Source organism: Nomascus leucogenys, chromosome 23 (assembly GCF_006542625.1).
Source record: "Nomascus leucogenys isolate Asia chromosome 23, Asia_NLE_v1, whole genome shotgun sequence".
Lineage (NCBI taxonomy): Eukaryota > Metazoa > Chordata > Mammalia > Primates > Hylobatidae > Nomascus > Nomascus leucogenys.
The window spans coordinates 12,171,360-12,191,034 of NC_044403.1; the positions used below are offsets into that span (position 1 = coordinate 12,171,360).

General features: G+C 33.4%; 1 protein-coding gene across 1 annotated transcript in view; it reads left to right on the top strand.

The window, feature by feature from the left end:
- ABCC9 (ATP binding cassette subfamily C member 9) overlaps window positions 1-19,675 on the top strand; it is a 150,621-nt gene that overhangs the window by 13,189 nt on the left and 117,757 nt on the right. Inside the window, exons 5-8 of the mRNA XM_030804745.1 lie at window positions 4,013-4,134; window positions 13,406-13,572; window positions 14,599-14,841; window positions 17,828-18,022. Of these exons, the coding sequence (XP_030660605.1) occupies window positions 4,013-4,134; window positions 13,406-13,572; window positions 14,599-14,841; window positions 17,828-18,022 (727 nt within the window). The remainder of the gene's footprint in view (window positions 1-4,012; window positions 4,135-13,405; window positions 13,573-14,598; window positions 14,842-17,827; window positions 18,023-19,675) is intronic.

A 19,675-nucleotide genomic window follows, 5' to 3' on the forward strand; every position in this document is an offset into this window, starting at 1 on the left:
AAAAAGCCAAACACCGCATGTTCTCACTCATAAGTGGGAATTGAACAATGAGAACATTTGGACACAGGAAGGGGAACATCACACACTGGGGCCTGTCTTGGGGTGGGAGGAGGGGGGAGGGATAGCATTAGGAGATATACCTAATGTGAATGATGAGTTAATTGATGCAGCACACCAACATGGCACATGTATACATATGTAACAAACCTGCACGTTGTGCACATGTACCCTAGAACTTAAAGTATAATATATATATATAAATTAATACCCAGTACAAAACCAATTGACAATATCTAAAATTTTATAATAAAGAAAGAGGAATGATAACACACTCTTCTAGTTACTTCTAAATCCAAACATTTAGTTTTGCTTTTTCTCTTGCCCCATCTTATTCTGGAAACTGCTTGTGTAAGAATCTTCATGATTATTAATGACAACTAATGGAGACTCTTTTGTCTTTATCATCATTATTACTTATGACACTGCTGATCACTCCATCTTTCTTTTTTTAAATAAAACCTGTATGAATTATTTACTTAATATATGACAAATGCTCATTATAATTAGAAAAACAATGCAAAGGCTTTCCTAATAGAATATTTGATTTTGTTTTTTTAGTAATACAAGCATTTAAAGCTAGTAATTTTTCTTTTGGAACATCCTTTGTTCTGCATGAGTTTTGTTCTCCTTTTTATTTCTACCCGAGATTCCAGTTTAGATACTCTCTTAGGTTTAGGAATCCTTTTCAGTTTTCTCTTTGGTTTAATTTGATTGGTTTATTATTAAAGCATGTAGTTTGTGAAATGATTACTCTTTGCAGTTTAACATTTTTATTATAGTCAAATACTTGATTATTTTATAAATAATTAGTATTAGAAAGTAATATACACACTTCGTAGGAGACAAAATTTTATTGCGTTTACTGATTGTATTACTGAAGTTCTATATGTTGCTTGTTTTTATACTATTTAATCTGTCAAATTCTAAAAGCAGTGTATTAAAATCTTCACTATTAATCTGTTTTTATTAGGTTTTTATTTTTTATCATTTTCTCTCTTTTGAAATGATTTCTTTCACCTTCGCAATAGAATTCTTTAAAAATTTCTTTCCAATATTCTGACTAAAGATTTTCTGCTGTAATGGGACATGTGTGCTCCTACTAAGCCATCGAGGTCTGCAAATCATACTCTAAAAAGAGCATAGCTTAAGGGAAAAAAATAGCATTGGAAGACCATTCAAAACCTATGAAGCTTTGTAAATAGAAAACTAACAAAATAACAGCAATCGTATAAAAATACTCGCATGGTTAAAAGACATATTAAATCCCTAATAAAGGAGTGCCACAATAAGTACAAAACTTTATTGTAGCTGCTATTATCTTTATTAAATTTTTGTTATTGCTTCCTTTAATAATGGTTTGTCATTCTTTTTGTAAAATCTTAAATTGATTTTTAAATTTATTTATTATAATTATTTCTTATCAAACCTCTTTAAGGTTATAAACTTTCTTCTGAGTATGGTTGTGACCACATTTTACAGGATTCGATAGGGAGGGTGCTCACTTTAAAATTTCCTAAATGATATTAGTAAGTGAATTTTGGTTTCCTTCCTTCCTTCCTTGCTTCCTTCCTCCCTCCCTCCCTTCCTCTTTCCTTTCTTTTCTTTTCCTCTTTCTTTCTTTCTTTCTTTCTTTCTCTCTCTCTCTCTTTCTTTCTCTTTCTTTTCTTTCTTCTTTCCTTCCCTCCCTTCCTTCCTTCCTTCCTTCCTTCCTTCCTTCCTTCCTTCCTTCCTTCCTTCCTTTCCCCCTTCCCTCCCCTCTCCTCCCCTTCATTTCCTTTCCTTTCCTTCTTTTTTTGAGACAAGAGTCTTGCTCTGTTGCCTAGGCTGGAGTGCAGCCGCGTAATCTCTGCAATGTCTGCCTCCCGGGTCCAAGCGATCCTCCTGCCTCAGTCCCCCGAGTAGCTGGGGTCACAGGCATGCGGCAACACACACGGCTAATTTTTGTATTTTTAATAGAGACGGAGTTTCACCATGTTGCCCAGGCTGGTTTCAAACTCCCGGCCTCGAGTGATCCGCCCACCTCGGCCTTGCTAAGTGCAGGGATTACAGGCGTAAGCCACCACGTCCAGCCGGATTCTTTCTTTGATTCAATAGAGAATATTAGAAGCATTTCCTAATTTCTGTACTGACAAAATAGTTATCTATTTTTTCCTCTGATGATTTTGATCTATTTACAGGAGGTGGTAGGGGGTTTTTAAGCGCTACCATACTACTCTCACATTTCTATTACCATGTCTATATTAATGATTCCAAATTATATCACTGACCATGTTCCAAATCTCTGCAGACACTTACAATTCCATTTCCATGCTTATTAGACACCTTCACAATCCATAAATGTCTAGTGAAACTTACTAGCTCCTCTTTCCAATCTGCTCATCCTCTTAAAATCTTATTTGGTCACACAGCCATCTATACAGACACCCTATGAATTATCTTCTACTTCTCTATTGCCATCACCCTCATAGCCTAATGCTGGTAAACTCCTGTCTATTTTAACAATCAATCTTTTCCAAATGTATTATTTCCTCCATGTTACTGCTGCCAAAGCTGAAGTCAGACCTTTATCATCTGTCACCTGACTTTATACCCATAGTTTCCTAACTGCTTTTCTTCCTTCCGTTTCTCCCCCTCCACTACAAACTCGTGTATTACCAACCAACTTCCTTATCCACATGACTGCTAGAGCGATCCATTTAAAACAAATCTGATCATACCGCTTACCTATTCAAGTGTTTCAGTTTTCCACAGGTTGAGATGCTAGCCTCTTACCATGGCATACAAAGCCTTCCATGATACATTCTATCTTAATCTTTCTGTTTCAAGAATATTAAACTACTTGGAATTTTGAACATGTTGTATTGTTTCATGCTTCGATGTATTTGTACATTCTGTTCCTTTTTTAAAATGACCCTTTTCCTGACCAGTGGATTCCTTTTCATATTTCAGTTCCCATTGTCAGCCATACCTCTCCTGGAATGACTTTCTCAGTGTTCTCCTTTCCCCCAGTCTTGAACTAGTCACTCTCTTCTCTATACCATTTATGTACTAATATCTTCAAGTAATTTGAGAAAAGCAAAATGTTTCACTCTGTGGCATTATTAATGCCAGTGGAGTTGAGAGCCGTCCACTATGCACATCTGGTCTGGAATCACTGGTTCACCTGGTGATTTCTGTTGCCTTCAGAGCGCAGTCTGTTCTCCTTGCAGTCATGCTGAATTGCTTGCAATACCCTTGAACACATTGGCCCCTCTGCCTGGAACTGTCCTCCTCTCTTCTTCCTCTGAGTAGCCATTCCTCATTCTTAAAGTGTCAGTTTGGAAGTCACTTCCTTCTCAAAGCTTTCTCTGTCCCAGACGTGCACTCTATGTTCTCACACTGTCCCTTCAGCTGTGTTGTAATTTCCTATTTGCTATTGGTATCTTCAATATACAAGATTTTTTGACTACAGATGTTACATCTTGCTTTCTTCATTGTTGTATCCAAGAACCTAATACAGTATCTGGACCAGCAATCACAGATGCATTGAATGAATTAATGAGAATGGAGAAATCCCTGAAGACTATCAAGTTGGGAGTGCTGTCAAAGGAACAAACACCCTTTTCACACACATTGGAGTTCAGATTGTGTTAACTGTTTTCACCTGCTTTAGTTGTTAAATTATTTCAGCAGCTCTGCCCTACAGTATAGGAGTAGTTATACATTTGTTTCTTTGTAAGCATTTAAGGTACAGTTTGGTTGTTTACTTGGCCCTTCGTGTTAAGATAAACCCTTTCCGCAGAATAATGTCTTTCAATATATTCTTTCCTTATATATTATCTTGGAAACTACTATTGCATTCTGTATTTTAAACATCTTATTGCTAAGATAGAGTTCTTATGAAAAAATTGGAAAAAAATGAGAAATTATCTGGAACCATCAGCTTTAGGCATTGACGTACTGCTCTTTGTAGGCGGCGGGAATCAAGGCACCTCCACCTCTTTATGCCGGCCGTGATGGGATTCGTTGCCACTACAACATCGATAGTGTATTATCATAATATCGAGACATCAAATTTTCCTAAATTACTTTTAGGTAAGTATGATCACTTTTGTTGTTTCTCCTTAAAGAGCTATTTGTTTTTTCTCCCTAAAGGGTTATTTTTCTTTTTCCTCGGGGTAAATACTATCAGAGTGTGTGGGGAGTAGAAAGTAAGGGAAAACCACAGTGATTAATTCTCCTGTAGCTGCCCAGTAAATGTGGGGTTGAAGATAAGCTGAGTTGCTCTAGGCTGTGAAAATTCCATACGTCCAGGTCATCTCTTCTGCAATAAACGCTCTCTGTGGTGTGTCTGTATGTAGGGGGGCGGGGGGGTGGGGGGAAGGAAGTGGAGGGAATGTGCTGGCCTTCTGGCTTGCAGAAGTTGTATTTTAAGAATCAGAGCTCTTGTGAGGAGCTGCGGCACCATGCTGCCCTGTGAACAAGTCATCTCCTCTAGTTCCAGGTGTTTCTGCCTCTGGCTTGGAGTCCAAGGACATTTTCCCAAGGTTCATGCCTTTCACTGATGCTGTGGGAATGCCACATTTTACTAGAATTACTATGTAGCAGAGTATGTTTCTAGCATAATGAAAAGTATGTTGTCCTGAGGAGCAGCTGCCTTTAAATCACGGCCTTTCACACCTGCATTGTGACTAAAATTGTCTTATTAGCCTCTCTTGCCTCCTCGTTCTGTGGAAATCAGAGGCTGTCTAAAATATTCCTAATTTTATTTTTGCCTTTGGTCAAAATTATACAACGCATCTATATTAGTTATGTTCAATACTCTGACCTGTCACTGTATTCCTTGGAGTATACTTTCTTTCTTAAAGAGATAAAGATATGGAACAAGGATCACAGATGGGCTATGAACTTCCTGAAATTGTAGTTTGAATTGTGTGTTTGTGTGAATGATGCTTACTGTTTCTGATTTTATTTGACTGTTGTATAATGAAAATGATGTTGACTAATGATATAGAAATTAGGAGAAGAAATAATGAAAACACACATACAGTATTTTATTCATTTGTCCAGAGGACACAAAAATCGAAAATGGATGCATGAAAGATACTGATTATTTAATTATATGTTGTGTCACATTATATGATTGTTAAAGGCAATCTAATAAAAAAGGTAGAGAGGGTTAAATATTAATTTAAAAGGATGTCGACTTTTGAATTATCTTAATAGAAAGGTCTTTTGTACAAAATGGGAGGCAGACATTATTGCAGAAAATGCCAAAAAAAAAAAAAAAGAAATTTCCAACAGGTAGCTGCAAAAAAATACATAAAATTGAGAATTTAATAAGCTAAATATATATTTTTGAAAAGTTGATGGTAAAAAGAAAGGTTATAACTAGAAAGGAATTTAGATATTAATAAAGTTTTGAAGGAAATGCAATCAGAAGAGGGCTATTATTGTTATTTAGGTGCAAGACAGCACAATTTGATCATATTGCTGGAAGGACATGGAGATAAAATATAATATTTCTTGTTATTTTAACAGAGAAAAATTTGGACCTAGGAAAGTTACTCATTTTAAGACCACAAAGCTAGTAATTTTGTCTCAACATTTCATTATGAAAATCACCAAATGTACAGAAAGTTGAAAGAATCATGTGAATTCCCACTTACCCAACATCTGAATTCTTCAAATTACATTTGTTCTCTGTTTTATCACATAGCTACATCTTTTCATCCTTCTATTAATACCTCTCTCCATCTTAGTTTTGATGCATTTTAAGGTAAGTTGTAGACATTAGTATACTTTACGTCTGAATGCTTCATGCATATCTTTTTGTGAGACAAAATTCATATACATGAAACACAGCGATCTTACTTTGCTAAATGCATGTACCTGTATAACGCTATCATGACATAACTATCATCCATGCAAATTTTCTTATACTCAATTTCACCTTTACAGAGGCAATATCTGTTCTGATTTTTACTCCCACCATGGATTAGGTTTGCCTGTTCTAGAACTTCGTGTAAATTGAATGACAAAATATAGACTTTTAAGTAAGGCTTCTTTTTCTAAGCATGATTTTTTGATGCTCATATGTGATGTAGCATAGATCAATATTTTCTTATAATTGTTGTATTTCATTGTATAACTATATCATAGTTTTTTCAATCCCTTGTTAATAGACATCTGTACTATCTCCAGGTTTTAGCCATCATGAGAATAAAAGCTGCTATCAACATTCTTAACAAGTATTTTGTGGCTATATGCATTTGTTTCTCTTAGGTAAATACCTAAAAATCATCATTTGGTGATCTTGGTCTTTCTAATTTAGTCATGCCAGTGGGTGTGTACTGGTAACACATTGTGGTTTTAATTTGCATTTATCTGATGACTAATTATGTTGAGCACTTTTTGATGAGTTTGTTGGCCATTTTTTATCTTTGAGATGTGGCTATTCATATCTCTTGCCCATGTTTCATTGGGTTGCACTTTTATTATTGAGTTGTAGGAATATTTTGCACATACTAGATATTAGTATGTCATCAGTTACATGTTTTGAGAATGTTTTCCTTCTAGTCTGTGAAGGACTATTTATTTATAGGGTCTTTTAATGAGCAGAGGATTTTTAATTTTGATGTAGTATAATTTATCATTTCTTCTAGTCCTTAGTTATTGCTTTCTTAAGACATCTTTGTCTTCCCTCTAGATATGTTTTCCTCTTATTCTCCTGTTTGCTTTTAGATGCTTTATGGTTTCCGTTTTTATTTTTAGGACTATGATTCATTTTAAATTAATTGTGTATATGGTGTAAGATAGGTGTCAAAGTTCTTTTTTTTTTTCCAAGTGGATATCAATGTGTTCCAGCACCATTTGTGGGGTAGACTTTCTGTTTCTCATGAGATTGCATTGGTACTTCTGTAAAAAAAAAAATTAAATCAAATGACTGTTTAAATTTAATCTATTTTGGCTCTATTTTCTGTTTCTTTGATGTATTCATAGATTTTTATGCGACTAACATTTTCTCTTGCTTTGGAGTTCTTGAAGTCATAAATTGTAAGTCACACAACATTTTCTTTGTTTTTCTCCGAAGTTTGCTTTGGCTATTCTAGTTCTTTTGGGTTTCTATATACAGTTTAGAATCAGGTTTACAATCTCTCCAAAAAAAAAAAAATAAATAAAAGCTTGGTAGGACCATTATGGGGATTGCATTGAATTTATAAAACAATTCAGGAGATAATTGGCATCTTCACACTATTGGGTTTCACAATCCATTCTTCATTTATTTAGGTCTTTTGTTTCCCTTTACAATGTTTTGTAGTTTTCAGTGTAGAGGTCTTTCATGTCTTGTTAACTTTATTTCAAGTATTTTTCTTTGTTTTCCTTCTTTTATTGTATGTGAAATTTATTTCATATTTCATTTTTCAATTGTTTCTTCCATTATGTGAAATGCAATTAAGTATTGATGCAAAAATTCTCAACAAAATACTAGCAAATCAAATTCAACAACACATTAAAAAGATCATTCATCATGATCAAGTGGGATTTATCCCTAGAATGCAAGCATGGTTCAACATTTGCAAATCAATTAATATTATGTGTCATATTAACAAAATGAAGAATGAAAAACCATACAGTCATTTCAATTGATGCTGAAAAAGCATTTGATAAAATTCAACATCCCTTTATGAAAAAAATGCTAAAAAAGTTGGGTATAGAAGGAACATACTTCAACATAATAACAGCCACATATGACAGACCCATAGCTAGACTCAAATTGAGTGCAAAAAAATTGAAAGCCTTTCATCTTAGATCAAAAACACAACAAGAATGCCCACTTTCACCACTGTTACTAAACATAGTACTGGAAGTCTTACCTAGAGCAATCCGATAATATGAAATAAAGAACATCTAAATTGGAAATGAAGAAGTCAAATTGTCCTTGTTTGCAGATGATATGATCTTATATTTGGAAAAACCTAAAGATTGCACCAAAAAACTATTAGAACTAATAAATATAATCAGTAAAGTTATAGGATACAAAATCAACATACAAAAATCAGTAGCATTTATATACACCAACACTGAACAATCTGAAAAAGAAATCAAGAAAGTAATCCTGTTTACAATAGCTACAAATAAAATAAAATGCCTAGGAATTAACCAAAGAAGTGAAAGATCTCTGTAACAAAAACTATCAAACATTGGTGCATGAAATTGAAGAAGACACAAATAAATGGAAAGATATTCCATATTTATGGACTGGAAAAATAAGCATTGTTAAAATGCCCTTACTACTCAAAGCAATCTACAGATTTAATGCAATCCCTATCAAAATACCAATGACATTTTCCACAGAAATAGAAAAAACAATTCTAAAATTTATAGGCAGCCACAAAAGACCTAGAATAGTCAAAGCTATCCTAAGCAAATAGTACAAAACCAGAGGAATCACATTACTGACTTCATACTACAGAGCTATAGTAATCAAAATGGCATGGTACTGGCATAAAAACAGACACATAGATAAGTGGAACAGAATATAGAATCCAGAGATAAATCCATACACCTATAGTGAAGTTATCTTTTAAAAAGGGCCAAGAACATACACTGAGGAAAGGACAGTCACTTCAATAAATGGTTCTGGGAAAACTGGATATCCATATGCAGAAGAACAAAGCTAGACCCTTGTCTCTCACCATGTGCAGAAACAAAATCAAAATGGATTAAAGACTTAAATCTAAAACCTCAAACTGTGAAACTACTACAAGAAAATATTGGGAAACTCTCTAGTACATTGGACTGGGCCAAGATTTCTTGAGCAATACCCCTCAAGCACAGGCAACCAGAACAATAATGAACAGATGGGATCACATCAAGTTAAAAAGCTTCTGCACAGCAAAGGAAAAAGTCAACAAAGTGAAGACACAATCTACAGAATGGGAGAAAATATTTGCAAACTGCCTGTCTGACAAGGGATTAATGATCAGAATATATAAGGAGCTCAAACAACTCTATAGGAAAAAAAACTAGCAATACAATAAAAAAGGGGCAAAAGATCTGAATAGACATTTGTTGAAAGAAGACATACGAATGGCAAGCAGGTATATGATAAGGTGCTCAATATCACTGACCATCGGAGAAATGCATATCAAAACTACAATGAGATATCATCTCACTCCAGTTAAAATGGCTTGTATACAAAAGTCAGGCAATAAGTAATGCTGGCAAGAATGAAGAGAAAAGGAAACCCCTGTACACTATTGGTAGAAATGTAAATTAGTACAACCACTATGAAGAACAGTTTGTAGGTTCCTTAAAAAACAAAAAGTTGAGCTACCATACAATTCAGCAACTCCACTCCTAGGTCTATACCCAAAAGAAAGGAAATCAGTATATCGAATAGATATCTGCACTCCCATGTTTATTGCAACACTGTTCACAATAGCTAAGATTTTGAAGCAACCTAAATGTCCATAAACAGATGAACGGATAAAGAAACTGTGATACATATACCACAGTGGAGTCCTATTTAGCTGTAAAATAAGAATAAGATCCTGTCATTTGCAACCACATGGATGGAACTTGAGATCATTGTTTAAGTGAAATAAGGCAGGCACACAAAGACAGACGTCTCATATTCTCACTTATTTGTGGGAGCAAAAAAATCAAAACAATTGAACTCATGGAGACAGAGAGTAGAAAGATGGATACCAGAGGCTGGGAAGGGTAGTGGGTGCTGGGAGAGGCAAATTGGGATGTTTAATGGGTACAAAAATTAGGAAAAATGAATAAGACCTAGTATTTGATAGCACAACAGGGTGACTACAGTCAGTAATAATTTAATTGTACATTTAAAAAAGAACTAAAAGAGTACAATTGGATTATTTTTAACAGGATAAATGCTTGAGGTGATCAATGCCATATTTACTCCGATGTGATTATTACTCATTGCATACCTGTATCAAAACATTTCATGTAACCCATAAATATATTCCTACAAATAAAAAATAAAATAAGATAAAATGATTTTGTATATTGACTTTGTATCTTGCAGCCTTAGAAATTCACTTATTACTTTTAGTTATTGCTTTGTAGGTTTCCTAAGATTTTCTGTATAAACAAACATGCCATCTGCAAATAGAGACACTTATTTTCTTTCAACCTGCTTTATGCCTTCCTTTTTCTTTTTTTTTCTTGTCATATTGCTGTAGCTAAGACGTCCAGTAAAATGCCAAATAGACATAAGACTGAAATCCTGTCTGGTTCCTGATTTTAGGGGAAAATGGTCACTCTTTCATAATTAATTGTAAGGTTAGTTATAGGTTTTTCATAGCAGATCTTTATTTGCCTAGTAAGTTTTCTTTTATTTAAAGCTTACTCAGGGTGTTATTAAAGTCTTGAATGGGTGTTGAATTTTATTAAAGTTTTTTTCCTGTATCCATTAGGAAAATTGTATTTCTGTTAGTATGTTAAATTGCATTGATCTGTTTTTCAGATAAAGTAACAATGCATTTCTGAGAAGAATGACGCATGGCATAATATATTATGCATGCTTGATATCACTAGATTTTATTTAAGGCTTTTTACGTCTATGTAATGCAGGATATTCATCTGTTATTTTCTTGTAATTCCCTTTTTCAGGCTGATACATGCTGCATTAAACTGCCTTCGTAAAATGAGCTGGAAAGTGTTTTCTCTCTATTTTTCTGAAAGACTTTGTATAAGGTTAATTTTATCTTTTTCTTAAATGTTGAATAGAAATCACTAGTGAAGTCATCTGGACCTGGAATTTGGGCTAAGGGAGGATTTAAAATTATAAATTTATTTCTGTATTAGACAGACTGTTATGTCTAATACTTTTTTATATCTAGTAAACTTTTCGGTCTAAATTTTATTATAATTTAGTAAATATATTGTCTAATTTCCTTAGTGACTATATAGACTTTTCAGAGTATCTACTTCTTTTTATGTTAGTTTTGATAAGGTACATTTTTAAGTAATTTTCCATTTCATGTAAATTTTTGGATATATGGTCATAATGTTATTCAAGATATTTCCTGATTCTCCTTTTAAAGTATGTTGGGTATATAGGGATAGTGCCTCTTTCATTCCTAGTATTGGTTTTTGTGTTCTTCTTTTCTTGAACTGTCTAGCTAGGGACTTATCAATTTTATTAGTCTTTTCAAAGAATGGCATTATTGAGTTTGTCCATTTTATCAATTGTTCATTTTTCTATTTTATTGCTTTCTACTCATCTCTATTGTTTTCATCTTTTTTTTTTTTTTGGTCCTTTTTTATTCTTTCCTGAGCTTTAAAGGTAGCTATGCAGTTTTGAACCTTATATTGTAAAATAAATATCTAAAGCTGTAAATTTTCCTCTGAGTCTTATTTTAGTTGTAATTCTTGAATTTTAAATATGTAGTATTTTTATTATAGTTAATGTATTTTAATACTATCTGACTTCTTTAGTGATTTCTTCTTTAACATGTGGATTATTGGTAATGTGTTGTTTAATTTCCAAATATTTTGAAGCTTTTAGATATCTTACTGCATGAAAAGATCAAAAGTTACTTCCTTATCTCTGTGTCTGATGTTCCTGCCCTTTATGACTCTCTTGCCTTGAGTGTGAGTAGGACCTGTGCTTGGGTTCTAGCCAACAGAGTATGGCATGGAGGATGGTCTCATATCAGTAGAGTCTTTACTGAGCTAGCAGACCCAGTCAATACCTAGAACCTGGTGAGAACCTGGAGCAAAGAACCCAGCCTCGTGAGAACCTGGAATAGAGAACCGAATTGACCCTGGCTCAAAGTCCTGAATCCTAGGAACTGTGAGATAATAGATGTGTGCAGTTTTAAGCTGCTCAGTTTGTTATAGTTTGTTAAGTAGCAATAGAAAATCAATAGTCTGACCGTTCTTGATTTTTTAAATTTAATTTTATTGTGGTCAGAAAACATACTCTATATGATTTCTGTTATTTCAAATTCATTTATCTTTGTTTTCTGACTAAACATGTAATCTATACCAGTACCATATTCAGTTAATACGAAGGTACAATCTGAAAATGTTAGAAGTATTTTTAGAGTACCAAATCTCAAATAGTTTTATAAATATCAAATAGTACGAGGTATTTGATAGTGTTCTAATACATCTTCTAAATCTTCATTGATCATATGTCTATTTTTTCATGTATCTTTCTAAAAACTGGACCCTTTTATTATTATTAAAAGTCTTTTTTATTTCTGATAATAATTGTCTTGAAGTCGGCTTTGTTTGATATTAATATAGCCACTCCAAGTTTCTTATGCTTAATTGTTTTCATTGTATATCTTTCCCATCTACTTACTTTTAAGCTACTCTTTCTAATACTTAAGGTGAGTCTCTTTAGATAGCATATAATTTGGTCTGTTTTTTTTTTTTTTTTTTTTTTTTTTTTTTTAGTGAATTCGTTCTGACTCTACATTTAAGCTAAAACAAGATATACATTGAGTTCTTGTGCCAATGTTCAGTATTTTTCACTAATGAACTGATCACTCAACTTTTCTGGTTCTGATAAATGTTGTCCAACCTGGATTATCTTATGTGTGTCTTAGATTTCTTCTTTCTTAGACCATATTCATTTGTACTGACATTTATTCAAAGTTCAAAGTAGATTGTATCCTTGCCAAAATATTTCTAGGAAAGTCTCTGCTTCTATCTCATATTGGCTGCAAAATGCTGGTTGTAGTTCTGTGGCAGTGTAATCCTCGCCTTTCTGAGCCTAGTACTTGACGTCTCAGTTCGCTCTATAAGATCACTGTTCTTTGTGCTATGTGAATGGGTGTGGTGTTTTAGACCATTTGACTAAGAAAAGTCACTTACTACTTGAATAAGAATTTGTAAGGCAGAAACTCAGTTACATAGATACATGAATTCCATGATAATTCCAGGGTAATACCATGAGACATATCCTTGGGTTTGCAACACACCTATGAAGTAGGTTATACAGATACCAACTTGTGAATTATTCATATAATTAAGGCTCTTTGAAAACAAGACCAGAAGATAAAGCTACTTTTTAAAATTTATAGACTTACACATACATTTTGAAGAGTCTAGTTTATCCTATTACATATCTCTTTACATCTTCCCATCTATCATGTATTGTCAGGATGGAAGCACTCAACATTTTCAAGTTATTACTCCTTCAACTCAAAACTCCAGAAGTACACTAAATCATATACGTTGTTTTCTTACCAAGTAAAACCATGTGGAAATATAGTACATAAAATTGCCTTTGTTATTAAAAAGCATCATAATTACATTCAAATGCTAGTGATGTTTAAGAAAAGATTGCATCTTTCTCTTTTTGTCTTTTTCTTTTCAGCCCTATTCCTGTATTGGGTAATGGCCTTTATTACAAAAACAATAAAACTGGTTAAGTACTGTCAGTCTGGCTTGGACATATCAAACCTGCGTTTCTGCATCACAGGCATGATGGTCATCTTGAATGGGCTCTTGATGGCTGTGGAGATCAACGTCATTCGAGTCAGGGTAGGTAGCTAATGGCTTTTGTTTAGTTACTTGGATTCAAGACCCCAATATGAAAGATTATAGTTAGCCAGAAATCATTAGTATTTACAAGGATGAACACATGTATTTGATTTATATATATAAATCTAAAGTTGAGCTAATCACTAAATTCAGGCCATTAATGTTTCAGAAATCTCAGTGTGACCCTAGAAACTATTTATTCATTCACAAATATTGATTGATCAAGTGCCTGCTATGTGTCAGATATTATGCTCAGTTTATATTACAGAAGAAATTGTTTTTAGGAGAAAGTTCAATCATCCATGATTGGTCTCAAAGCACACCTGGGTTAAGCAAAATACTGCATTCTCAGAAATTTAAAACTGAAAAGAAAATAATCTAATCCAGTTTGCTCATTTCACCGATGAAGAAACATGTAGAGATAGCTTTGGCTATATATCCAAAGTAATATGGTCAAGACACATACCTGGTTTGTAATTGCAAATAAATTGTACTTTCCACCACTTAATACTGTCAGTTATGTTGTGTGAGATACTAGAGATAGATTTTCCAGTATTCATTTTTTATCAGAGAACTTTGAACTTGATCTGTGAGTAGAAAGATATATGCTGCAATGAATGTGGAGAGTAGTCAGTTAACATCAGGAAATCATAGATCAAGAGGCTCAATAATGGTGTTGATAATACATTTTAAAATCTAAACAATGTAAAAACCTTCATTTGGTTGACCCTATCATAGGATATCATGAAACATTGACTCTTAGTAAAAACTATATTTTAAAAGGTTAAGTGATCTTTTAGAATTGACCCCAAGAGGATTGAATGCAAAATTCTGGCATTAACTAGTTAATCTAGTCACAACAGAAGGAAATATCTCAAAGAATATTTCAGAAAGGGATGGAAGGAGGCATTAAAATATAAATTTTGGTCACCTGAAATGAAAATGTAGAAAACGTTGAAATTTTATTTTTAATATGTGGAAAATAATTGGACTAATTGTTATACTGTGGAATTTTTCTTGTCACAGAGATATGTATTCTTCATGAATCCTCAGAAAGTAAAGCCTCCTGAAGACCTCCAGGATCTGGGAGTGAGATTTCTTCAACCATTTGTGAATTTGCTGTCAAAAGCAACATACTGGTGGATGAACACACTTATTATATCTGCTCATAAAAAGCCTATTGATCTGAAGGCAATTGGAAAATTGCCAATAGCAATGAGAGCAGTAACAAATTATGTTTGCCTGAAAGATGCATATGAAGAACAAAAGGTAATTTAGCATCTGTCTTCCATGTGCTTAATTACAGAGAATGGTACTGTTGGCATGAACCCGGTAGGCGGAGCTTGCAGTGAGCTGAGATTGGGCCACTGCACTCCAGCCTGGGCGACAGAGTGAGACTCTGTCTCAAAAAAAAAATATATATCTATATATACACACACACACACACACACATACATACACATATATACACACACATATATACATACATATATACATATACACACATATATACACACGTATATATACACACATATATACACACGTATATATATACACACACATATATATACACACATATATATACACACACACATATACACCGTATATATACACACATATACACGTATATACACACACATATACACACGTATATATATACACACACATATATACACACGTATATACACACACATATACACATATATATACACACACATATATACACACGTATATATACACACATATATACACACGTATATATACACACACATATATACACAGTATATATATACACACACATATATATATACACACAATATATATATATACACACATATATACACACGTATATACACACACATATACACAGTATATATATACACACACATATATACACACGTATATATACACACATATATACACACGTATATATATACACACACATATATACACACATATATATACACACATATATACACACGTATATATACACACATATATACACGTATATATATACACACACATATATACACACGTATATATATACACACACATATATATACACATGTATATATATACACACACATATATATACACACATATATATATAAAAACACAGAGCTTAGGCCAGGCACGGTGGCTCATGCCTGTAATCCCAGCACTTTGGGAGGCCCAGGCGGGTGGATCACCTGAGGTCAGGAGTTTGAGACCAGCCTGACCAACCTGGAGAAACCCGTCTCTACTAAAAATACAAAAATTAGCCAGGCATGGTGGCGCATGCCTGTAATCCTAGCTACTCGGGAGGCTGAGGCAGGAGAATTGCTTGAATCCGGGAGGCAAAGGTTGTGGTGAGCTGAGATTGCACCATTGCATGCCAGCCTGGGCAACAAGAGTGAAACTCTGTCTCAAAAAAAAAAAAAAGAAAAGACACAAAGCTTAAATCATATCTATGGTTAAGGAAGAGCAGATTTCCTTCATCTGTCTTCTTCTGTACTTTTGAATCATGTTAATTGGGCCTGGAAGACTGGAAGAGCCAATGAAGTGTACTTATATTAGTTGCTCCATTAATACATGAGGAAGAATAGAGTGAGTACTATCTTTTCTCTGGGACATGTCACCAAGTGGAAAGTAAGAATTAAGTTCAATGATCATGTATAACTAATCCATTACCATGTAATATTAATAACTCATGAAATTTTTGTTATTGTCTTTTCACAAGCATAATACGTTTGTTATATAAAGAGGTAAAATAGATACCAACTAATAATCACTTTTGAGAAATTAAAAGCCTTACATTAATTACTGACTAAAATTTAGCTTCTATAGTTCAAAATGAGACTAAATTAAATAAAAGGGCATTGTCTGCCTCTTCCATGTATCATCCTATATGGCTGCCAAAATTGGCTTCCTCTGGCACTTTTCCTAACTATTCATTATTGTTTTAAAAAATTTAAAGGTGAGAGTCTTTGGATATTTTCATTTTGTCTTTTATCATTCTAAATAGTCATGCATGCTACCCACAGTGGTAGATGTGTTTTCTATTGCCGTCATCTACAAATATCATCATCATTTAAAATATTAGGATTCTCAACAACACTGGAAGGAAATAGAGTATGGTAAAACAGCTAACGAGTTTTTGGCTGTTCTAAATCAAGATCAACGAAGCATTTATGGTAAATGATGAAAATAATCTCTGTTTTGTGTCAGAAATATGTGTTATGAAATTAAATGGCAGGAAAAGGTTACAAGAAATGAATCTGAGTCATTTCTCTGGTTTCACCTCTGGGAAAAGTATTGCATAAAATTTTTTAAACTGCTAAAGTAAAGATGTTTGCAGTCTAGCCTAAGCATAGCTTAATTCTTCTGAGTTCTCTTTACAACAGAGATTAGCTTGAACTTGGTGTGTTAATGTCTACATAAACTTTGGAAAACAAATTATTTATTTATTTTAACAGGGGGTTGCATAGGGAACATAATTGAGCTCTATTCCAGTGAGTTGACTTCCTTGTCACAATGAAAAAACTTTATCTACCTCCTCCCTAAGTTTTAATTATGATGATTGCTCAGGTCTTAAAATTTTATTTACAACAAACAACTGTAGCTGTGTGAAGCCATGAGTTGACTTAAGTATAAATGCTGTTCTTCATTTTGCAATTCTTTGAGGAATAGGAAACACAAGTCTACCATAATTTTTTAAAGTATTGACTACCATTCAGGGAGATAAGAAATACCGTGGAGGAGAAACAACTTGAAGTTGGGATAATCTGTTTTGTTTAGTTTGTAATTATTGGATAGGCAAACCTGTGGTGATGTAGTAACTCCAGAAATCTTGACCAGTCTGCCTATAACCTTGATCTTTGTGCTTTACTCTTTTGCTTGCTATGCAATGCTATTTGGCAATTTTCATGACAAATATATATTTTCTGAATCAAAGAAAATTGAAAATAAATTAGGCTTTAAGAATCCTGTGTCATCCTTTGATAACTAAAATAATACAGAGTCTTAGAAAAACTGTCTTGTTTACTTCTCATTCTCTCTATTTTATTAAAATGCATTCAGTAGCTACTATTTTCATAGAAGGCAAGGATACAGAATTATGCATGCTATACTGAAAGGCACACATTAACATCAATTTTTAAACCCTTAAAATATTTTTTGAAGTATAAGAAGGAATTTCCATACACGAGATTAGTTACTGCTCTAAGCAGTTTTATTTTGTTACATCTGTTTTTTTTTTCTTTTCTTTTTCCTTCAGAAAAAAGTTGCAGATCATCCAAATCGGACTCCATCTATATGGCTTGCAATGTACAGAGCTTTTGGGCGACCAATTCTACTTAGTAGTACATTCCGCTATCTGGCTGACTTACTGGGTTTTGCTGGACCTCTTTGTATTTCTGGAATAGTTCAGCGTGTGAATGAAACCCAGAATGGTACAAATAACACAACTGGAGTAAGTTCCTGGTGATTTTCAATGGAAACATATTATTGACGGATTTCATTGTAACTGTCACTTTTTATTAATGCAGTTTCATGAGTTGTTCAAATAGGCTTTTTTTTCAGAGAATTGAATGCTTTCTAAAAGAAAGAAAACAGCAATTTTCCTTTTAGAACAAAAATCACGTTTATGTATTTATTCATTGAATGAATCTGGCCACCAAAATTATTTCTCAGATTCAGAGCCTATAAACATTTAATAAGCATTTACGGTATGCCAGAAACTTTGTGTAGAAATTGCACATTGATTGTTTTATTTAATCTTTATAGGAATTCTTTAAAGAATTTTTATACATGACGGGTGGCTGAGTCACTTCTTTAGAGGCCTGTGACCAATAATACTAGCAATGTGATTTTTAATATTGTACATTTCTCTTTTCTTATATAATAAAAACCACCACCCTGTTTCACAATGATCAGGGCAAGTCACATTATGATATTTTATTAGACATTATGTTACTAGATTGGGGCTATATAGTTAAAATACTGCGTGTTTACTATCATAAATATATAATTTTTATTTTCTATTTTTAATAAAGACTGCATTGTGAACTTCCTACTTTCTTTCTAAGTATTGATTTTCGTAGTTCCACATATAGAAACTATTGCCAGATGAATCCACTTTCCTTTGCTATTCTCTCAATCTCATTTCCTGTCCTCTTTCCATCACCTATTAAAATGTTATGCAATATGAGAACTGACATTAAATGTTGCCTCTTTGGTGGAGCTTTTTCTGATTGTCCTAGTTGGAATTTGACTCTCCTTGATAGTCCTTTAACACGCTCTTTACCTTTTGTTGGCACTTACTGAAGCCTATTACTTAGAGATATGTTTATCTTCCTAGGTTGTAAGCTTATGAAACAATTACGGTGAGCCATTCATATTTGTGTTCGCAATAGTTAGCCCAGATCCTTGCACACATTAGTGTCTAATTATAATGGAAATGAACCAGATATTTTTACCACTGAATACACTTGGGTGATGTTTTGTCCCTACTAGCCTAATTACATACGGATATCTAAATTCCACAGAGTTTATCCATTATCCTTCTCCCTTGCATATATTAGCCACATGTTTTGCTAAGAAGGAATAGGACTTGCACATTTGTATATATTCCCACAAAAAAAGAGGAAGGGACCAGAAGTAGAATTCTGCTAGGTCTAAATCATAGAAAATAAAGAGTGACCAAACCGATGTAATGTACTTAGTCAAATGTTATCTTTCCCTCTTTTCTAACAATTAAGTTACCATATGCTATTGCTACAAACAAAAATCAATTTTGGATATCCTTATGCTGGAACCAGTTGTATTCCTACTAAAACAAAATTTTGTAAGTCATGTTTTGTTACTGGTAGTGTTGCATGGGTGATATAGCCAAATTACCTATTTTATAATTTATCATTTATCTTATTAATATAGATTAAGATATCTGAAAATCAGAAAAAGGCAACTGAGTAGAATTATTTTAAACTAATAAGGCTACCAAAATTGTGTATTTCTTCCATTGGTCTTGCTGGCCAACTATCAATTTTATAGCTACTACTTCCAAATTAGAGTGTAAACTAACCTGTCTTTTTATTTACTGCTTACCATTTTACTAAGGTTGGAT